We start from the raw sequence: 21,800 nt of genomic DNA, 5'->3' as shown, positions 1-21,800 counted from the left end.
CTCCTTGCCTCAGATTTCAAGTCCCTCCATTCTGCCTAGGTGGGCCTCCTCTCGTCTTTGTAGGCTTGTCCAATCATCCACTTACCTGAACCCTGAGCTCCATACAAACCCATCTACCCAATGCTCCCTTCACCCTCCTCTCCTCTTCTCATCCAAATGCTACCTTTTCTCCAAGACCCAGCCCAGGGCTCTCCTCCCCTTCCAGCCTTCGGTGATTTTGATTTTCTGTAAACTTCAACACTCATTTGATGAAGCCACTCATTTACAATCGGTCGTGGCCCCCATGTTTACTGCTGAATTAAAATAGCTCTCTCTTGCATTGTAATTTAACATTCACACAGTGTCCACACTCACCAACCAGAGAGTAAGATCCTAGAAACAATCACAGAACAAGCCCAGTTCTCCTGCTTCCATTTTTAGAGGATGTGGGCACATTGTTTAGGGGTGAGGCAGACTGGATCCCAAAAGGACAAAATAGTGCAATTTCTGGGTTTCTATAGTAATTTCAACATCACTTTTTTTCTCAGCGCTCAGAGGATTAGAGTGTAAACTGAGACAAGGGTTTTCTTTTATTTTTTCTTTTCTTGATGGGATGTATGTTAGAAATAGAGATTCTTCTTCAGCCTATCTGGTCAGAGTCAAAGCAAGGTTTACAACCCACAGCCCCAAGGCTGCCACTTTGTATCACAGTGGTAAGGCCCAAAACCAAATTAAGACCTTGCTGCTCCCCCTCAAAATCCTTGGGTTTTTAAAAAAATTGTCTAGTTATGTCCCCTCCTCATCTCTGTTCCTTACCCCAAAAGGACACCAGCATTTTCCTGGCTCCTCACCACAGACAATGAGAGGGAGAAAAGTTGGGTTTTTCAAGCTCCATTCAGATCTCACCTTCCCTGGGAAGTCTTCCTTGAGTCCCTAGCACAGTTCCTCTTCTTCTTGTTATCCTTGCCACTGGTTGGAACTTATAACATCAGCCTCATCTGTCTTAGGAGGAGGAATCAGACTTAGTCCAGAGTGTCCCAGGGAAAAAACTGGGACCACAGGATAGAAGATAGTAGAGGGAGCAGATTGCAGTTCAAAACCCAGAAGGCCTCCCTGCACATCAGTGGAATGGGCTGCCTTGTGAGGACAACAGATGTTGGACAATGGCCACTGGGAAGGGGATTTGGGCATCAGGGGTTGGGTAGAACCAGGTGACTAGCAGGGTCTACTAGGTGGTAAGGTCCTCAAGGGTAGAGACCCTGCCTTGAGCATCCCTGTAATCCTTCAGTCCCAAGGTTGAGCCTTGTTCACTGCTGATTTCTGAGGTCCGCCTACTATATTGGGACCACTGTCCTCTCAGACCCCAAAGCTTCTGCTGAGAGATATCCGTGGACTGAGAAGCCCGAAGATTAAGTAGTCTCTCCTCCACCTGATATTTGAGATCTGCATGATATATATAAAGCTGATGGCTCAGAAGGGAAGACCAGAACAACCAAGCCAAGTGGTCAAGGAGAGGGCATATTTAAACTGAGTTTGAAGGTCTCTGCTTTCTCTCCTTTCTACCCCACCCACAGTAAGGAGCCAGGAAAATCCTGGTGTCTAAATGGGGCAGGAAAGAAAGTTGAAGAGGTGACATAGGAGGACAGATAAGTGATTCAGAGTGAGAAAGGGAGGAGACAGAGGGCTTAATAGATCTTGACCTTGCCTCTGTGGGGAAGGTGGAGATGTGTAGACTGTAAGTTCTAATCTCTGCTCTGACCCTGGCCAGCTGTATTAAAGAGAAAACTTCCACTGACACACACCAAAAAGGAAAAATAAGACCAAAAAATTCCTTTTGCCTCAATTTATCCCCAATCACATGAGACTTAAGCGACATATGATGTCAAAGCTTCTTTGAAAACCCGGAAGTTGAATCCATCAGCCAATCCTTGTTACCTCAGACATTGAGTATCAATACATGCCCCAAATTTAAAGCACTCTCACCCTCTGGGAGGGGAATCTCTCTAAGAGTTTCATCTGACTGATATAGTCTGGGTAAGGTGTTGTGAGGAAGCAGGGGGATGAATAAGTTGACTTCTTAAGGCCTCTTCCAGCCTAAACTTACCCCTTCCTTACTCCTCCCTCCACCCCCATCCCGCTTCTTTGGGACTAGAAGCAGGCAGGCCGCCCAGCTAGGAGTAATTGAAAGGAGCAGATGAGAGGAGAATGTGTGTCCTCCCCCACTTCCCCAGCCCCCATGGAGGCTGTTGAGAAATGAAAACTAGTCAAATTACACCCTATGGCCTCCCTACCCGTGCACAAGAGCCGGCTGGGGGTAGGCTGGCTGGGGGCAGGGGTGGGGGTGTGCAGGGGGAGAGGGAAGGGGAATCACATCTAATCCATTGTAAACGTCTTGATGTGCAGCAACAGCTTAGAGGGGGGCTCAGGTTTCTGTGGCGTTGGCTATATTTATCTCTGGTTCCATGCCAGCGGGGAGGGTTTAAATGGCACCCAGCAGTTGGCGTGAGGGGCTGCAGGAGCTTGGGGGCTGGTGGCAGGAACAAGTCTTTTCTGACCCCATGGAGCTGTATGAGACATCCCCCTACTTCTACCAGGAACCCCACTTCTATGACGGGGAAAACTACCTGCCCGTCCACCTCCAGGGCTTTGAGCCACCGGGCTATGAGCGGACTGAGCTCAGCCTGAGCCCCGAGGCCCGAGTGCCCCTCGAAGACAAGGGGCTAGGGACCCCCGAGCACTGCCCAGGCCAGTGCCTGCCGTGGGCGTGTAAGGTGTGCAAGAGGAAGTCGGTGTCTGTGGACCGGCGGCGGGCAGCCACGCTGAGGGAGAAGCGCAGGCTCAAGAAGGTGAATGAGGCCTTTGAGGCCCTGAAGAGGAGCACCCTGCTCAACCCCAACCAGCGGCTGCCCAAGGTGGAGATCCTGCGCAGTGCCATCCAGTACATCGAGCGCCTGCAGGCCCTGCTCAGCTCCCTCAACCAGGAGGAGCGCGATCTCCGCTACCGAGGCGGGGGCGGACCCCAACCAGGGGTAAGTGGCCATCCCACCCACCTGCCCCAGGGGGAGGGGGGGACAGGAGGCACCTGGACAGCCTTGGAGGACCCCGCGGTGGGGCTCAGTCAGATGGCTAGAGCAGGAGCCAGACAGGGTCTTAAGAGGCTGCAGGATGCCTTCCTTTGTTAGAGCTGGGCTGCCCAGCTGACCTCCTGTGTCTCTGTGTCCTTTCCAGACAAGATAAAGGCAGTGGGGAGAAGAAGCATGTGGAAGGGGATGGAACAGGACTGAAGGAGGGATCCAGGAGCAAGTCCAGAGTCAGCTGGATGAGGGGGAAGACAGGGCCTAAAAGGCAAGGCCGAGTGTACCTGAGAAGACTGCTTTGCCCCTCACCCGACCCCCTCCTGGGTATGGCTGAGCAGAGAGCAAACCCACTCAGTCTCTCATGGAACCCCAACAGGCCTGCACAAAAGTGGCCCTGGTTGGGCCAGACATTCTGCCTCCTTCACCCTTATCCCAGGGTCAAGAAAACCACAGACCCCCTTAGGCTGGGTGTCCTATGAGGGCAGAATCACCACGCAGGATGGGTGCTAAGAATGGCCCTGAAGCAGGGGCTCTGTGGCCAGAGAAAGGCATGAAAGGAGGTGATTTTGAAGATTCTGGAACAGGGGGTGGGCCAGGCTGGAGGGCTGCAGCTTGTGGCCCACCCTCCAACCCCACCACAGGTACTTCTGCCCATTGGGACTGGACAAAGAGACACCACCAAGAATGGCGGTGCCCTGACCTTGGGCCTTCGCCCTGTCTTGCAGGTGCCCAGTGAATGCAGCTCCCATAGTGCCTCCTGCAGTCCAGAGTGGGGGAGTGCACTGGAGTTTGGCCCCAACCCAGGGGGTAAGTGAGACCAGGACCCTGGTTACTTTGACTCAAATCCCACAGGCTATCTCTAAGCCCAGTTCTCCCCTCTTATCTTACTCCCTGCTCTAGTCCTCTTCCTTTGGCCTCTCTAGGGACCTTTTGAATCCAGGGCCCCAAATGGTGGGCTAGAAGGCCATGTGCCTCCCTGAAGCCTTGACCAGCTAAGGAGTTGTCTAGGCCTCCTGCAACTCCCCAGCTGGTGCCTGGTAGATGACCTTCCCCACGGAGAGGACAATGTCCCTGCCCCAAGGGTCCCTGGGAATTGCTGAGTCAGTGCTGCAAAACTGGGCCAGCAAAGGGCAGTTCTAGTCTCCCAGGATACACCATTCTGGCTCCACTTCGGAATAACTGCTTCCAAATTCTAACCCCACCAGGGGATATCAGAGAGGACACACTGGCGTTCACACACACATATGCACACACACGTGCACATAGCACTAGGAAAGGCATGGGCTGGGGAGTAGGACCCTGAGCTTTTCTCACCCATCTGTCCAGGAAAACCCGTGCCACTCCAAAGGGCTCAGCCCCTGTCTTGGGTCTTAAGACACTTTTATCACCCAGGTAACATCTTCCTACCTTCTCCTTACAGATCATCTGCTCACAGCTGACCCTACAGATGCCCACAATCTGCACTCCCTCACCTCCATCGTGGACAGCATCACAGTGGAGGATGTCGCTGTGGCCTTCCCAGATGAAACCATGCCCAATTGAGATTGTCTGCCAAAATGGGCAACCATGAGAGGCCCCCAAGCTGGCCACAGATGCCACCACTTCTGAAGCAGGGCTCTCCTAAGCCAGGCTGTCCTGATGCCAGGAAGCCAGTCTTGGGGCTGCCAAATGCCAGACTATCCCCCTCCTCATCCATATAAGGTTAACCCACCACCCAGAGAGGGAATGGATGCTCTCATTTAGCTAACTCCTTAGAGCAGAGAGCAGTTCTGTTTCCAGGGAGATAAAGCAGGGGACCGGAGTGCCCCCTTGTGTAAGCCCCCTGGCTCAGGGGGCAACTCAGGAGCTTCCCTTTGATCATAATGCAGCCTCCAATTCCACCCCCTGAAAAGATACACTTTGAGAGACGAAGACAGTGTCCTGACCTGGACAAACTATGCACATCTCCTGTTGTTGTCTCTTCCTATGCCAGGGTTAGGCTGGGCCTGCCCTGAATTGAGAGAAGGGAGAGGAACAATCCTCTGTTCCCAAGTCACTGGGGGGCCAAGCTTTTGCAGTGAATGCTGGGAACCTTCCAATGGTTTTATGTTTTGTTTTGTTTTGTGTGTTGTTTGTAAAGCTGCCATCTGACCAAGGTCTCTGTGCTGAAGTTGCCAGGGACAGGTGGGGGGGGCGGGTGGGCAGGGACTCCTGGGGTGATTTATTTTGTTAACTAAGCATCGTGTGGTTTTGCCATTGTTTTGTATATTTTTTTTTTTTTGCTAACTTATTTGGATTTCTTTTTTAAAAAATGAATAAAGACTGGGTGCTAGAAGAGTGTCTGTGATGATATAGAGTGAGGAGATGACTAATGTTATAGCCTCTCCCACCTCAGTGGTCCAGACACGTGGCAGGGCCAGGGCTTGTGGAGCAGATGGGGCTCCAAAAGCGTCAGAGGCACCATGTTGCTGGTGGTCACTAGGCGCTGGGATCCCTGCTCTTTTTACCATTACAAAGGAAGCCAGGTCTGGTCCATTGGCTGAGTGAAGACAAGATTCTACAGAAATCCTTGTGGGACATGCAGGAAATTCCGTTGAGCATTCTGTTGCACTCTAATTCATAGACACTGTTCACAGTCTACTGCACTCCATCTTATATCCCAATAGGTCCATTCCCTTCCAATTAACTGAGCATGCTCATATGCCTAGCACTCAGACCACAGCCTGCATACAGGGGTGTAGAGCTGGAATTTGTGGGTTTCCCCTCTCTAATCCCTGCCTCTCCTCTGGTGCCACATTAGCAGGAGTCCTGTGAGGAAGTGGGAGGTAATTCAATCAGGGTGATTAGGGTCAGACATTCTCACTTTCTTCCAGGTCAACTAGCATGTCCCCTCACCACACCCTTCCATTCCTCCAGGCTGCAAGAGATTCTGGTCCCTGTCTACAGCTCAGAGGATGAAGGCAATTCTGCTGGGGGTAGGGGAAAGGGCTTACAAAGGAAACAAAGCTGGGGCTCTCTTCATATGGGATGCTATTTTCCAAAGACTGGCTTCATGAGGGGGAGAAGGTGGGTGAAGAATTGAGGAGAAAGAATTTGGATAGAGATCACATAATATTAACTGAGAAGGCATCAGGAGCTAGAATTTGAATGGACTAAAGCCTTTATTAATTCCAACTGCTTCACGCTAAGTGTGTCTGATTTATTGCAAATTATAAGTTTTAGAATCATTACAGAAGTCAGGGGATTCAGAGTGTGGTACATTCCAGCCTGCATTCAATTCTTCAGGGCCCTTTATAAAACACTTAACCCAGTTTTATCAACCAGGCCCTGATGCCCATTCTGCACTTGCTCTGGGCTCAGCTGGGCCTACCACACCTGTCCTCTTGACTTGCTCCTGGAGAGGGGAGTCAACACACTGCTCCCAGAGGTTTCTCCAGAAACTCCATTTAAGCAAAAGGTGGAGTAGGCTCACAGAACTCAGGTGAGGGTGCAGAAGGGAGGGTCTCCCCCAGGGCCTGCTCATCCCAAACCAGTCAGGGCTGGGCCTGCTGGGAATCATAAACTGGCCTAATCTGTCCCCGTTTGTGGGATTTTCTTCTTGGGTTTATGTCATTGTGTTTACAGCTGTGGACAGGGAATGTTGCCTGCCATTCTAGTAAACAACAAATGTTGCCTGCCATCAAACTATCATCCACTGTAGTGGCAAGGTACTCCCCGAGGGGAATCCAGGATGGAGAAAAAACAGGAAGCATTATGTGCTTCAGATACTGGCCCTAGATTGTTAAGATGCATACCTAAAGAATAATTTCAATGAGCCTGGACTCTTGCATCTTCCCATACATAGAAAAGCACTAAAATCATTAATTTGATATGCCTGTGTTTTGTGATTAGCAGTAATCTTTGACATTTGACTACATTTTTTTTTCAGCAAAAACTCCAATATATCCTGGCTCCTCCCTTAACTCTTCAGAACGGTTCCTCAGAGTTATCTGAGAGGCTGTCTCCTGGGCTATAGTCCTCAGTAAGTTCCCTGAGTAAAACATATCTTGCAACTTTTAGGTTGTGCATTTTTCTTCAGTTGACACAGTTTTACCTTCTTGGAAAGGCTGGAGAGGAATACCTAGGTCACTGTCACAACTCTTAGCTCTCCCTGGCTCACTGCCCTTGGAGATGAGGAGAGTAACATGTGTGGGTGCAACACCTTGGCTCTCCAATCTATACTCACTCCCTTATTATGCACCAATAATACTGAACTACCTATTCAAGGGGGATCTTCTTCCCTCAGGTTCATTTCCTCTGCCCCTGGTACCTCCCAAGCTCCTAGGGTAGATACAAGCCGGCTGCCTTCAGTTGCCCTCCTTCTTACTGTGGGCTTGGTCTGGCCAAGAGAAAGGCACTCATCTCTACTAAGGAACTGATAGGCTCTCAGGTTGCTGGATATATTTTTTAAGTTTATTCCTCTTCAGTTATCATGTCAATTGGAATCTGAGGTTCATATTCATCATCTGTTATGAATGAACAGTTCTAAGCAATGGCTATTAAGGTCGATTGTTCCTGACAATTGTCAGGTGTAGTCATTGTCTGCTTATTTCTTTTTCAGTCTTCAAGTCCTTAAGCCTCCCACCAGGAAGAAACAATTTGCTAGAACTTCACCTGTGTGAATGGCAAACTTTGCCAAACTGGAGCCCAGCCTCACTCATTATTTTCACAGAAGAAACATTTGTCATCAAAGCACAGGGACTTCCTTAAATTAACAAATGCTTGACCTTCACAACTGAATTACAGATAAGACTCCAATTAATGAGTAATGAGTGATAGTTCTTTGGGGAAATTAGCTTAAATCTGGTCTCCAGTGGAAGCACATGCAATAAATCAAAGTTAAACAAATGTTGCCTAATAACGGACTTTAGGGAATCTGCTAGAATAAAAAGATAAGATTTGAAATTGACATACCAATTGTCAGTGTGTAGAGAGGAACTTCTTGGAGTGTTTAGATAATTAGTGTGAATTGCAGAATGCTTAAAGTACTATTTGCTGCACTCCAATAAACATCCTTAGGTATCTAACTTCTCAAAGTAACCTATTTGGCAGAGTGAAAAACCTTTTTAAGTGCTGCAGGTACAGTAAGTGGTTGGACCAACTGGAGAGGGAGGTAAAGGGGGTAAAATGGAGGGTGAGAGAAGAGGAGCCCCCTCAGCTCAGGTATCTGTTTCTTGGATAAGACCCACCATGTCACGTCCCCTGGACTTGTCTGAATTCCTGGTTTCTGGGCTCCAGGCTAGGGCAGAGATGCCTGGAGGTGAGCTAAAGCTCAGAAAGAACTGAAGGCTGTGAATTGGGCTAGGATCTTGGCTAAGGAGGCACCACCTAGGCCCAAATGGGATCCCCAAACCCCACAGCGATTCTGGCTGTCCCTCACCCCTCAGCCACAGGCAACCACCTGATCCAGATTCTCTGCCTCTCACTCTGCTGGGACCATTCCTAAGGAAGGCAAAGGAAAGTGTTCTAGGAAAGAAACCTAGAGTCTTCTTTCTTTTTTACAAATGCTGACAGAAACATGATGTTGGGGTCTCATCTCAAATGCAGCATGTCCAATATCAAGCTCACATTTTCACATAAGCCTGTTCCCTCTACATTCCCCACCCCAGTAGATGGCAACTCTGGGAAACTGTAGTTTTCTTGGATTCCTTCAGATCTCACTCCTGTAGCCAGCTGGTCACCAAGGCTGGTCAACTCTACCTTTGATCATTGAGAGGGCGGGAGGGGACCCCCAGAGGCTTGTAGGCACTAGGCCAGCATCTTTCCTTGCCTGTTTGGCCTCCCTGAGTCACAAGTTGCCTTGTCTTGCTCCCATCCTGCCATCTGTGCCCATGGACTCTGCCATCCTGTATCATCAGTGGGTCAGTTAGCCTTGGAGAGGATACAGGGCTGGATGGTGGATTATGCTGCCCTCAGGGAGTTCACCATTCAGATGAACAGAAGAAACAAGGCTCCATGAAAATCACAGGAGCCAAGTACCGCATGAGTGGTACAGATGTAAGAGTTTGAGAAAGGGAGCTACGAGAAGCTTAACTTCAGGGCAGGGTCTTGGGCTCACTTAAAAGAGAAGCAAGTAATATCTGTTAAGCACTCCTGGAACTGGGCCAGAAGTTTTAACAAACATCTGTACATCTATATCTTACCAGCTGCATTGTCTCAGCTTTAGAATTTCCTGTTCTGCAAAATGGTGATGATGATACATCACAGGGTTGGGAGGATTTAATGAGCTAATACATTTAGCATGCTTAGAACAGTGCCTGGCACACAATAGTTCTCAATAATTTTTAGCTTTATTTAATAATAATCCTTATAAAACCCCTCTGAGATAAGGTTGGTTCATTTACTCATTCAAGTATATACATCTAGGGACACAGAGATCGATGAGATCGACCTAAAGGAGCTTCCCCACAGCCCAGTGGGAAACAGACAAAGAGAGGACAATGACTAGGCAGCATCACAATGTGCACAGAGTGCCAGGGGTGCAAAAGGTTGCTGGTTATCTAATTCTTCTGAGGAGAGGCAGGCAATGCCTCCCAGGTGATGCTTGAAGTGGGTCTGGAAGGTTCACAGTTGCAAAGGCAAGGAAAGAAGTATTCTGTGCTGCCTTCTGGTGATGGGCCTGGGTAGACACAACATTTCTGAGTTACGTGGACTCAAGACTGTTGGGAGGAGAGGGCACTGGAACAAGTCATGATGGCCTCTTGTCCTACACCGAGGAGTTGGACCTCAGTGGTAGCAGTGGAGCTGCTACAAAAGCGAACAGCAGCGTGATATGACTAATGGGTGTTCAGCATCAGTAACTCTTGCATCAGTATGAAAGTCTATGAGGATAGTGAAGCAGGTGTGTACAGAGGAAGAAAAAGAAATAAATCAATCCCAGCAGTCAGGACTCCTCACTCCTTTTCCTATACTCCCTTGGCACAAGTAGCTCAAACACTAACCTATCAACCCATGGTTATGTAAGTAAACAGAAGGTTACTGACTGACTACAAGTTTTAAAAACTCTGATATTTACTTTCCAGATTACAGCAGCCCTTAGGACTGTGGAATAAGCTAGATGTATCAGGTAAGCTCAAAGTTAAAAAAAAAAAAAAAAAAAAAGACCAAAGCCATTTGTATGTTGTCTCAAAACCAGGTTATTTATTGGTATGTACACACACACACTCACACTCATACACACCCATACACCCATTCCTGATACACTGTGCCAGCAGTACAGTACTGAGAAGGGACCTGACGAGATACAGGAGGCTGGTGAGGGGGTATGGGTCACAAGTGACTCCCCAGATAAAAAGTACATTGACTGTGAGGCAAGGGATACACCAAGACAAGAGCCTTCCATCACTGTATGCATCACCTCCCTGCAATAATCCCAAGATGCCCCGAACAGACCTGGGTCCTGCCAGCTGCTGCTTTATGACATGACTAATTAAGATAGGGTTGAGTTGTAGAGGAGAGGCTGGGGCTGAATTTCCCACTATGCTAGCCTATCAGAGTTCCCTGAAGGAGTCAGATGGCCTTGTGGTCTCCAGCTTCACCAATCTTAGGAATCTGGGGTTTCTCCATAATCTTAACATCCATTAACCAGGGATAGGAGCTCTTTCTCTCCATCCAACTTATTTTCTGCTCAAGAACTCCTCCAGCTCCATTCCCAGTGGCCTGACAGACAGGAAGGGCAGGGAACAATGAGGGAGAGCAAGGGAAGTTGGATGCCTTGCCCATATCCATGGGAGCCCACCCAGCCCCACCACTGGTGGGCCTCTCCTCTACTGAAAAGCAGCAGAAACCTGTAAGCCTGGTACTGCCCCAGGCTCCAGCACTCCTTCTGGACAGGGTGCTCTGACCCATCATCCCATCTGCTAGCCTAGCCACCACTCAGAATCCAAGTCATCAGCTTGCAAACCAGCTGCTCAGCCACCTGCAGGGTGGCACTTCACTGGCTCCTCTCCAGGAAACATGCTTCAGGCACTTTTCCTCTCCTTTCACTTGGATGAAACCTTAGGTTCCATCAGCTCACCCTGAACTTGGGTCCCAAACACTTCCAGGCACCTTGGCAGGATGAGTACATGGGTTAAGAAGAGGGATTTCTTGGAAATAACATTCCTACCAAAGTGGGACCTGTATCCCTCGGCCCTGGATGCTGCCGTGCTACTGGGGAAAGCAACTGAAACTGGGCAGGTCTCAGGAATTTCTGGACGAAGCAGTCCCTGCACACCAAAAGAGCCCTGAACAAGGGGTAGTGGTTTGGGGACAAGCAGGAGAATGACAGTCTTCACCAACACTGGATTTCCTGGACCTAGGACATGATTCACTAGAGGGGAAGCTTTATTTTCTTCCTAGGAGATCAGAGGAAGGAAGCCTCAGATTACCTTTTTCCCAAACCAGACTTTAAGGTCAATGTATATACTCAATCCACCCATTAGGTATATTCTTATGGGGCTGGGATTATCAAAGAAGTGGGGCAAAGGGGGACAGAAAGGGAAGGAATATTGGGAGCATAGCTGGCAGTGCAAGGTTAGCTTGATCCAGAGCCAAGATCCACACAATTCCCCTTCCCCCCAGCCCAGCAGCAGCTCTACCCTACAGTTGGGGCAGGAGGCATTCCCGCTGCCATCTGGGCTTAAGGCTACCACAGGCCATTGGCTCTCCCTCTAGCTGACCTGCCTGCACCTCTCACTGGGCAGGAGGGCTGAGTTTCCCCATCCTTATGCTTGGTGTTTGGGATTCAACTTAAACCAGGGCCTAGAATCTCCACCTTAGCCTTCCCTCTTCCCAGGTTCATCATCCTGAGGAAGAATGGGGCCTTCTACAGCCCTTCCCAGCCCCCAAGGAGGTCCTGGAGATGAGGCAGGAGCTGCAGCTATGCAGATGAGTTGGGGGAGGGATAATGGCGAGGGTGCCAAAAGCAGATGTAGACCATCTAGTACAACCAAGAGGTGGACAGAAACCAGAAAGCCAAATAACCCAAGCAAGGCAGTCTGAAGTGCCATTTTCGTGGAAGGGCCATCCCCAGCCCTTGACGCGTGTCCTGGTCTCTGGTGGAGTTTGCAGTCCAGACCAGCTAGATGCAGAAGAAAGAAGGTGGAGTCCATCCATCCTGGGCTGCCTTCCTCTCCCTCCCGCAGACCCACAACCTGGTTGCCTCCACAACACCAGGAAACCCAGCCACATTCCAGAGAGCCTTACAAGGCACACACGTTGGACTTGGGGTAGTGGGATGGCTAGGGGGTAGAGAGTATATTCTGAGATATGAGACTAGGAGCCGTGGAGTAAGGGGACCGAGCAGGAGGGTTAAGGGCTCTCCAAGCAGGAGAAAGCTGGCCTTGGGGGCTGTAGCTAGTCCCGGAAGGCGGAGAGCATGTGTCCGTAGAGATAGTGAGAGTGAGCTAAAAGAGAGAGAAAGAGACAGGCATTGCGCGGTAAGTTGGCAGTGAGTCCCTGAGAGACGGGTTGCAAGGTATCTGCGGCGTGCTTGCAAGCTCCAAGCGCCCAAGGCCAGAGAAAGCAGGAAGGGCAAGCCGGGCAGTGGGCGCGAGCAGGGCTGGAGCGGCACGGCCGGCCGGAGGCCAGGGACAGGCGCGGGGAGGCCTTGTGCGGGCGGAGGGCGGGCCGAAGAGCGCCCGTGACCAGGGCCTGGCCCACTTACCCCGAGCCACGGGCACAGCCCCGTCAGACCCGGGCCGGGAGGCGGGGTCAGCAGGAGTAGGTCCGAACCGTGGAGGTCTCCAGTCTCTGCGCCCCCGCCGTCCCGGCTGGGAGGAGTCGGCAGCCGCGGGAGAACACAGAGCGGCGGGTTAGTGCGCGCACAGCTCGCCCGTGGGGCCTTCCCGGCCGCGCCTGCCCGCGGCGGCCATTAGTTAGTGCAGCGCCGGCGCGGGAGCTGCGCGCCCGCCTCGGCCTCGCCTGAGCGCCAGTGCCCGCCCCACTCCGCCGCCCGGGCACCTAGGTCCTGCTGGGCCGCGGCCATGCCCAGCTAGCCTGCCACTCACCTTCAGGCATGATCTTCTTTGGCGGGGCCGGTGGAGGCTTCAGTGGCCCCAGCGTGGACACGCGGAAGCCTACCGGGAGCGTTTCGCGAGAGGCGCTGAGCATGGCGCTGCCGTGGTGGTCCCGTGGCCGGAAGCGTTTCCTCCAGGAGGGCGCGCGGCGGAACACCTTGTCCTCCCCCTGCACCGTGGGGACACGCAGAGGACCAGGGCTACGTTGGAACTGCCATCCTCACTCCCTGCCTGGGGTAGGATAGTCAATGGCTGGTTCTAGGGGTACCTTTCCCTTCGGAAAGAAGGGAGCAAGGTCACGTCCGCTTTCAGGCCCTCAGCTTTTCCTAGTGTAAAGTGAATGGGGCAAAGTGGATGACTGCGGGGAGCCCTTGCCACTCTGAAGTTCCCTGTCTCTAGGCGGGGTGGGGTCCCCCTGTTCGGATGTGGCATCCTGCAGTTGAACTCGGTTTCTCTGCCCACCCCAATCATCTCAAACTGGGCTTGGGATGCCCATTGACCTTTAAAGTATTCCTCCTCTCAGCCTCATCCATGGGAAGTAGTCACCAGCCAGCCTCCGTTCACTCCTCCCTGCCTTTCTGGGGCCTCCGTATGGCTGCAGCACCGGTGTGCTGAAGCAGCGCTGGGTCAGGAGTTAGGAGACCTGGCTTCCATTTTATCAATACTAGCTATGTGACCCTGAGCAAGTAACCTCTCTGAGCTTCAGTTTCCTTATCTGTAAATGTAAAATAGGAATAACATCATCTGCCCTACATATTTCTCAGGCTGCCAATCCCTGAGGGGATCAGGGGAGAACACTGACCCATTGACAGTGATGGGTCAGGCAGATGGCCAATCAGAGGCAGGTTCCTCCAAAGGCTCCTGCTATCTGCCCTCTCACCCATGCCAGCCAAGTCTCCAAAATAACTATCTCTGCCAGAGGGCACCCAGAGCCATAACTCTACAGGATGTCCCTCTGCACAAGCCTCCCACCCCACCCTTCTTCACAGCTTACAACCATCCTGCTTGGCAGCCATGCCTAATCCCCCTCAACGCTTGTGTTCTTGGAACTGGTGCAGGTAGAGCGCTAGCAGCAGGAGTAAGAGACACTAACCCACCAGTTCTCACCTAAACAACCTCTCCCAACCCCATTAGGGTTTGTTGTTTGTGCCCTGAGTAGGCCAAATGCCCCCATCAGTTCTTAGCACCACGTATGTCTGTCATAGCATTCATCATAGCATTTTTAAATGTACTTATGAGATTATTTCATCAATTCCTTTCTCTCCCTCTCTTCCTCCCCCCACCCTACCCCTTTCAAATTCTATGCTTCATGGGACAGAGATTTTGATCCTTTTTGTTCCAACCAATATATCCGCAGACCTGAGTAGTGCCTGGGAACACAGTAGGCACTCAATAAATATTTGCTAAATGGCAGCTGGCTCCCTATGCAGGCATCCCATCCCTGAGTTTATCAGTAACTTTCCTCATCATTTCTGTCTTCGCCATGATCCTATCTTTAACCTAATCTAGAGACCCTTCTCTTCTGCACGCTCTCTCTCTCTCCATTTCTATCTTCAGCCAACCCTAAGAACTTGTTTCTGTTTTTCTCCCCTGTCCCCTAATAGTCAGATGTTCTTTGTGTTCCTCATCTCCTCATTTCCCTTGAGTCCTGACATCCATGCATGGGAGAACTGGATATAGCCCTCCAGGGCCTTGAAGCTTGAGAGGGGAAACTGAGAACCAGAATTGTCAAAGGAAACCATTGCAAGAGACAGCTCAAGGTTGCTGATGATGTGCTGGACGGCTGGACAGGAGGCAGTCTCTTGGATCTCCAACCTCCCACCTGCCACTCCCCCCACCCCCAAATCTCACCTTATGCCTAGGACCTGGCCTTCTACTTAAGCTTCCTTTTAAAGAATCAGTTCTCTCCAGCCCCACACCTAGCTGCATCCCAGAAAGCCCACTGCATTGCCAAGATGATATCACCTACTCAGTAACTCCACCCCAGTGCCTGAAGCCTGATAGGCCAGCTATCTCCACTTTTAGGAGGCAGCAGGAGGTAGGAAAAAGAACACAGGAATCAGATATACTTTTGCTCCAGTCTGGCTCTGCCACATGTCAGCCTGTGACTGCAGGTAAGTTATCTGTGACAGCAAGTAAGTTACCTCTTTGAGCTTCAATTCCTCATCTGTAAGATGGCATGATAACCTGTCTCACATGATGATTGTTAGCATAAAATAAGATGTCTGTCCTCACTGCACCACCATGCCTTGCCCAATGCCTGGCCCAGAGTAGGCATTCAAAGAATATTTTTGTAAGGATTGAAGGAGTAAAGAGTTTTCTAAATTAGAAAGCACCATTCAAAGATATATGGGAAAGCTGTATCAAAGAAAGCTTAAAACCTAGTGTGTGGGGAATAAGTAGGAGGGTCCACCTTGCAGGGGCATTGGGAAGATTCAGATCTCAGAGTGGAGACATCTGGTGGGGTCTGGCAGTTTCTCTCCTTGACTGGAATACACACACACACATATACATATGTAATATGTATGTAATATATGTGTGTGTGTGTGTGTAAATAACACAATCCAAATTTCAAGGTACCTCTGTGAAGAAAACACCCCTCCACAAATTCTGTATGTTTCTGAGTGTGTCCTACCTACCGAGGTGCAGTAGTCATTCCACAAAGGTGGGTTTTAGCCCTGTTAAACCCAACTAAGAAGAGACTAATTGATAAGTAGATAACACTAATGATGTCCCACAAGGAGGCCCAGAAGTCTAAACAGAGGCATTGGTAGGGGTAGGGGTGCTGCAGAGAAAATGGGGATCAGAAACAGATCTGACTGAAGATGGAGAAGCTAAAAATAAACAGTCTGGGCTCTTTTTTAACTTGGTTGGAACCAAGGCAGCTAAGGCAAACCTGACAGCGAAGGCAGGCAAGGTTAATGGTAGGAAAGTGAGTAGGGAGGAGGGAGGGGAGAGGAGGCAGGGGCTGGGGAGGGGGCTGTGCCCTCAGGAAACATGTATGTTTTAGGAGGCATCTCTAACAGTTCTGGCATTATGGCCAGAACTTTGGAGTCTTCCAAGACATAGTCCAACCTAAACTCAAGGAGAAGGCTTGATGAAACCCAGTTGGAAGGGACTGTTTCTTCAGTGACCTGGGGCGTAAGAGTAAATCTAGAAAGGAAGCTGGGATGATAGAAGCCTGAGCCATGTGTTTAGCTGTGTCAAACTGCACTGAGGAACATGTGAGCAAACCTGTCATTTAATGACCTCAGAATAATGTCTACCTCCAAACAACCACACTATTGGATGGGTGGGAAACTTAGCAGGCTGGAGATATGCTGTGCTCACAGCACTGAAGAGAGGGTGTCTAAGAGATAAAGAAAAAGGTATGATCCCAAAGAGATGACCTTTGGGGGAAACCTCTGATCCTGTGTGGTTAGGAGATTTGGAGCACAGAGTTGGAAGAGGCTAGAGGTACCCAGAAGGAGTGTCATAGAGACTTCTCCAGGCCTATTGCTAGCCCTGTCCCTGCCTCCCCAACCCCCTGATATCATCCCCATCCTCTATGGCTCTCCTCCCTTAGGCCACCCCACCAATCATTAGCCCAAGGAAAGCAGAACTCATGAACTCCAACAAACCAACAGTGACCAGATCCTCAAGGCCCCCAGTTCACAGCCAGGTACTCACATCATCCAGCTTCCGGTCTGTGCCCAAGGCCAACAGGTTGTTGAACTCTCTCTCCATCACCTGGCGTGCCTGGAGTCCACAGGGTGAAAGAGGGAGAGAAGGGAGGCGCTATGGTTAATGACCTCTAATGCCATCTTTCACCTGTTTCCTAGGGGGTCCAAGGGCAGAGATGGGGTTTTCAGTGCATTTAACCCATTAGCCCTTGATGCCACTCCTTTGAGCTAACCTTGGTGTCCTCTGAGAAGTCAAAATGTTAACCTTACGATTTTTTTCATATGGAGCAAATTAGAAAACTATAATTTTTTAAAAAGTAGGATCATAGAACACGTGGATGGACAGACTTCACCTACTGGGGAAAAAACCCCCACAGTTTGTCTCTATAGGGGAATATCATGCCATACTATCTTTCTGGAGGGGTAAATAAGCATGTAGACCATGGATAATGAAGATTTAACTTATTTAGATTATATAAATGTATTTTATAAAGTTCCACATCAAAAATTTAACTTAGGAAAACTGCTCAGTCATGGATATTGGTGGCCCTTGGGCTGAGTGGGGCATAAAGGCCTTCTCTAGGCCTCCCAGCTATTTCTCACTAGGAGATTTGAGAAATCCCAGAAACAAGAAAATTTTCAAAACTACCACCAGATATTCTGAACCATTTTTTTAAAATTAATTAATTTATTTATTTATGGCTGTGTTGGGTCTTCATTTCTGTGCGAGGGCTTTCTCTAGTTGTGGCAAGCGGGGGCCACTCTTCATCGCGGTGCGTGGGCCTCTCACTATCACGGCCTCTCTTGTTTCGGAGCACAGGCTCCAGACGCGCAGGCTCAGTAACTGTGGCTCACGGGCCCAGTTGCTCCGCAGCATGTGGGATCTTCCCAGACCAGGGCTCGAATCCGCGTCCCCTGCATTGGCAGGCAGATTCTCAACCACTGCCCCACCAGGGAAGCCCTTCTGAACCATTTTTAATGAAGGATTCCATATTGGGTCAGATCCTACTTCCCCTAATAGCTAAGCTAAATGAATGGGTCAGAAAAATAAGATTGGTTAGAGAGCAACAGACAGTAGCCCTGCTACTGTTTACAGATGTACTGCTGTCCACAAATGTATTTAGAGATAGGAAATGAGAGAAAAACAAGCCCATTTCTGGGTAGATAATATTAACCATAGAATTCTGTGGGGACAGTCTTTGTTGGTATTGGGAACATAATATTTTTTAAGTGATCAGAAAGGAGAAGCATAGTTAATTTTCAAGTATCCAGATGACACTGTTCCTCTGGGTAGTGAAAGGTGACTATGACATTTACAAACTTCAGAAACATTTCACAAAGTTGTATGAGTGGGCAAGAAAGCAGCTGCTGGGGTTGGAGATTGGCAAGCATAGAAAAATTGCATTGGGATTTCCCTGGTGGCGCAGTGGTTAAGAATCTGCCTGCCAACGCAGGGGACATGGGTTCAGTCTCTGGTCCGGGAAGATCCCACATGCCGTGGAGCAACTGAGCCCGTGTGCCACAACTACTGAGCCTGCACTCTAGAGCCCACGAGCCACAATTACTGAGCCCGCGTGCCACGCAGCCATAAATAAATAAATAAATACAATTAGAAATGACTCCTTGATTAAAAAAAGAAAAATTGCAGCTAGGGGGAAATCTCAGCTCTTCCTAGAGAATGAGGGGAATCTGTGCTATCCATTCTGGCTGGTTGGGATGGGTCATTGCAAAGAGACTGTAGGACGCCCTGGCCCTGTGTGCTGCCATCACCCCTAAAAGGCCAACACTCCACCCAAAATTATAAGACAACTCAGCCCTATCCTCACACAAGTGAAAACTCGTCTGCTCCCAGAATAGCTTGTGCAGCTCTGGTGGCTGAATTTCAAGAGATCTGACAGCTGCAAACAGTCCAGACAAGGGCAGCTAAAATGATCAGGGCATGGAGACAAGTCTATATGAGGAAAGGCTAAAAGAATTAAGACCACTCTGTCTGGAGAGACAAAGGCTTGGCCCCAGAGGCAACACAATCAGAGTTTATGAAATCACAGAAGGTTAGAAATAGTCAAATACAAATACCCATACTAAATCGTAGAAAATTAGGATGAGGCAATTCTCTTCCCCGGGGGAGCCCACTGTGGGTACATTTAGGACAAATAAAATTAGGAAGTACTTTACACAACAGGTAGTAATTCTAGAGTCCATTACCCACAGGAAGTTAAAAAAGCCAAACATATAAATAGGTTCAAGAGAATTTATATATATTCTTAGATGACAGCTCCATAATAATTATCAAATGTAATGGAAGGAGATGTCTAATCTTTTGAGCTGTTGACAGGGAGACAAAGCCCTGACATGGAGAAGCTCTGGGCTGTGTTATTTGGTATATTTAGCTTTCTAAAACCTAGGGACCCAGGAAGAGATCCCCGGGGGTGGGGAACAAAGGGGATATGGGTTCTCTGGTCCTTGTGGGCCCCAGGGCTAGTTTTCTTCTATGAATAGTCAGGTCAGAGAAGCAAGTAGAGGAAAAGTGTCAGCTGTAAAGATGGGGCTGGGAGGAGATGGGGGTGCCCACTGCAGTGTGGGGATTAACACAGTATTCCAGGCCTGTGCTGAATGTGCTCTGTATGTGAAGGGCACTTGTTTCCTGGGGACTTGGTTATGCATAGGGACCACTTGGAGGTTTGAGGACATTTGTGATCCCCTCTAGAACAGGCCTCCAAAAAGCCCTCCCACCAATCCATAAACTTGCGCATATCAGAGGGAGAGAGAGCAAGACTGAGACTGATGACCAAGATCAGACTGATTGAGACTTACAGCCTACCTGGGTATTCTGCGTGGGTATCTGGAGGACCAGGGCCAACGCATTGTGGTCGAAGTTCTCGTCCAGGGCCAGCAGAGCACCATGCACACCACTCTCGTGCAGGTTTCCTGCATAGTCCCGGAGCCCAATAGACTGGACCCAATGAACCACCTGGTCGTTGGTCCAGACCAGCACATCTGGAGGGCAGGGGAAGAAAAGGAGTAGAAAGAGACAGGTTTGGCCAAGGCCCCTCCAGGGACAGAAATAGAGGTCCCTAGACCCAGAGCCCCAGTCCACCCTGTTCTCTTGGCTCCTACCCACCCCTACCCACCTCAACTTTCCACATCTTCTTTCTGTCCTCCCTGGCACCTGGGCTCTTGGAGAACCAGCCCCATACCACTCCATTCTTGCCACTGCAAGACTCAGGGTCAGGCTAATAGGCTTTCTCCCCAGAGCCCCTGTACTAGTCATCCCCTGCCCCCAGGCGGGAATGGCCCTCTTCTTATTCTTTCTACCTTCAAGGTCTCTTCTAAGACTTGCCTTTCTTTCCTGTCCAGCCCCACCCAGATCACCAAGTTCCACGAGCACTTTCTCACACCAGTCTATAGCATTATCCCAAGGGGATCATTGCATTTGTCTAGTTGGTGGCCATTGTCTAATGTGTTGGGGAGGGGGATGTTGCAGCTGATTGGGCAGGGGCTATTTTTCCTCCACCAGATGGCAGCATCCTTTGGGCATGGATTGTGTCTCCCTCATCAGACTGGGAGCTCCCTGCTCCCTAAGGGCTGTGTCTTCCCTCTTAGATTTGGAGCTTCCCTGTGGCACAGAATGCCTCTCCTCCCTTCACTCAGCCCAAGGCAGGGATCAGTGAGGCAGGTCCCTGCTCCCCCAAGGCCACTCCCACCACAACTTTCAGAGGAGGCTCCATTGAGCCTGACAAGCTTACCCTTGATCTCATGCTGGCTTTCTTCCCGCCTCTTCTCCAGCTCCTTCCGGTCATAATTCAGCCTCTTCAGACACATGATGCCATACTGAAGACTGGTTCTGCAGGGACACAGCCCCCCTGAGCCAGAGCCTCAGTGGGGCCACGTTTCTACCACATCTGCCCCATATCCAGCACCAACCACAGCCCATCAAGACCTATATCCTCCAGCACAGAGAGCATCCCAGCCTGCTCCTTCTCCTCCTTCCTCCAGGGCTTAGACATAATCCATCCCAAGGCCACTTCCCTCTCTCTGCCTACCCCAAGTCCTCCCCCTCAGCCAGGGTGTGGGCCTGATTGACAAAGGAAAGTTCTTTGAATGATAGCAACATGTCCCTCCCTCTCCAGGCACTGGAATGACAAAGAACCCTACAGATATTCTTTCGTGTCCCCATTTCACTCAGAGTCATTACAATGGCCTACAATGTGATACATGATCTGCCCCTATACTGATAGCCCTGCTGTTCCTCAAACATGGCAGGAATGCTTGGCCTATGTGCCTTGGGGCCTTTGCAGTGGCTGCTCCTTCTGCCTGGAACACACCCCCTCCCTGCCCCCCAGTCTGCTACGTGGCTTACCCCCTTGTCTCCTTTAAGTTTTTGCTCAAATGTTATATTTTAAATTCAGTAGTTACCTTGTCCACCTGATTTAAAACTGCAACATCACCAGCACCACCAATCCCCCTTACGCTGGTCTAATTTTTTTTTCTACCACCTTTTATCTATTAACATTCTATATATTTATAATTCCTTGTTTGTCTCTCCCAGTTACAATGTAAGCTCCACGAGGGCAAGGAGGTTTGTTTTGTTCACTGATGTATCTCAAACCCCTAGGATGGTGCCTGACACATTCCACAAATGTAAACACCATAAATGCTAAATGAATGATGTGAAATAATTCACATAAAGTACTAAAAGTACTTTAAACTGTACCAGGTGCATAGTAAGCACTCAATAAATAATTACTAAGCCAGGCCACGAACCAAAGAATCTGTAGGTTAGAAGGGACCCCACACACTATCAGTCCAAGCTCCCCCCCACCTAATGCAGGAGTCACCTCTGTAACATCCTTTTGAGTATTATGAACACCTGTGCCTAAACACCTCTGGTGACAGGGAACTCACTACCTCTTGATGCAGCTCATTCCATCTTGGGCAGCTTTCCCTGTAGTGTTCTTCTTTAAACTTGAACACTACTCTGTCATTCAGCCTCTCTGGGTTTTGTCATCTACAAAGTGGAGGAATAGAATAGAAGGTCTCTCCCAATTCCAAATGCTTTTGACTCT

General features: G+C 49.7%; 2 protein-coding genes across 11 annotated transcripts in view; one reads left to right on the top strand and one right to left on the bottom strand.

Annotated features, from left to right (window-relative positions):
- Positions 1-2,537: 2,537 nt before the first annotated feature.
- On the top strand, positions 2,538-4,598 carry MYOG (myogenin). Its single transcript, XM_068538454.1, has 3 exons — positions 2,538-3,008; positions 3,782-3,863; positions 4,477-4,598. Exons 1-3 carry the CDS (start codon positions 2,538-2,540, stop codon positions 4,596-4,598), a joined length of 675 nt encoding a protein of 224 aa, XP_068394555.1.
- A 7,812-nt stretch (positions 4,599-12,410) lies between these two features.
- PPFIA4 (PTPRF interacting protein alpha 4) overlaps positions 12,411-21,800 on the bottom strand; it is a 33,885-nt gene continuing 24,495 nt past the window's right edge. For 5 of the 10 annotated variants that reach the window (XM_068538444.1, XM_068538445.1, XM_068538446.1 and 2 more), the window contains 5 exons: positions 20,481-20,578; positions 19,556-19,731; positions 16,742-16,810; positions 13,064-13,241; positions 12,411-12,460 (listed from right to left, as the gene is read on the bottom strand). In XM_068538444.1, the coding sequence (XP_068394545.1) occupies positions 12,411-12,460; positions 13,064-13,241; positions 16,742-16,810; positions 19,556-19,731; positions 20,481-20,578 (571 nt within the window). Of the gene's footprint in view, positions 12,461-12,767; positions 12,827-13,063; positions 13,242-16,741; positions 16,811-19,555; positions 19,732-20,480; positions 20,579-21,800 lie in introns of those variants that run through there. The other 5 variants (XM_068538447.1, XM_068538449.1, XM_068538451.1 and 2 more) reach the window with 2 other exon arrangements.

The sequence above is a fragment of the Eschrichtius robustus genome, chromosome 3 (genome assembly GCF_028021215.1).
Source record: "Eschrichtius robustus isolate mEscRob2 chromosome 3, mEscRob2.pri, whole genome shotgun sequence".
Classification (NCBI taxonomy): Eukaryota; Metazoa; Chordata; class Mammalia; order Artiodactyla; family Eschrichtiidae; genus Eschrichtius; species Eschrichtius robustus.
Note: the sequence above shows the minus strand (reverse complement) of the source record. Positions and strands in the feature narration are given on the sequence as shown.

Coding starts and splice junctions, on each gene's coding strand:
- MYOG (XM_068538454.1), top strand. CDS start 2,538: ATGGAGCTGTATGAGACATCCCCCTACTTCTACCAGGAACCCCACTTC. Junction 3,009..3,781: donor GGGGCGGACCCCAACCAGGG/GTAAGTGGCCAT, acceptor CCTGTCTTGCAG/GTGCCCAGTGAATGCAGCTC. Junction 3,864..4,476: donor GTTTGGCCCCAACCCAGGGG/GTAAGTGAGACC, acceptor TTCTCCTTACAG/ATCATCTGCTCACAGCTGAC.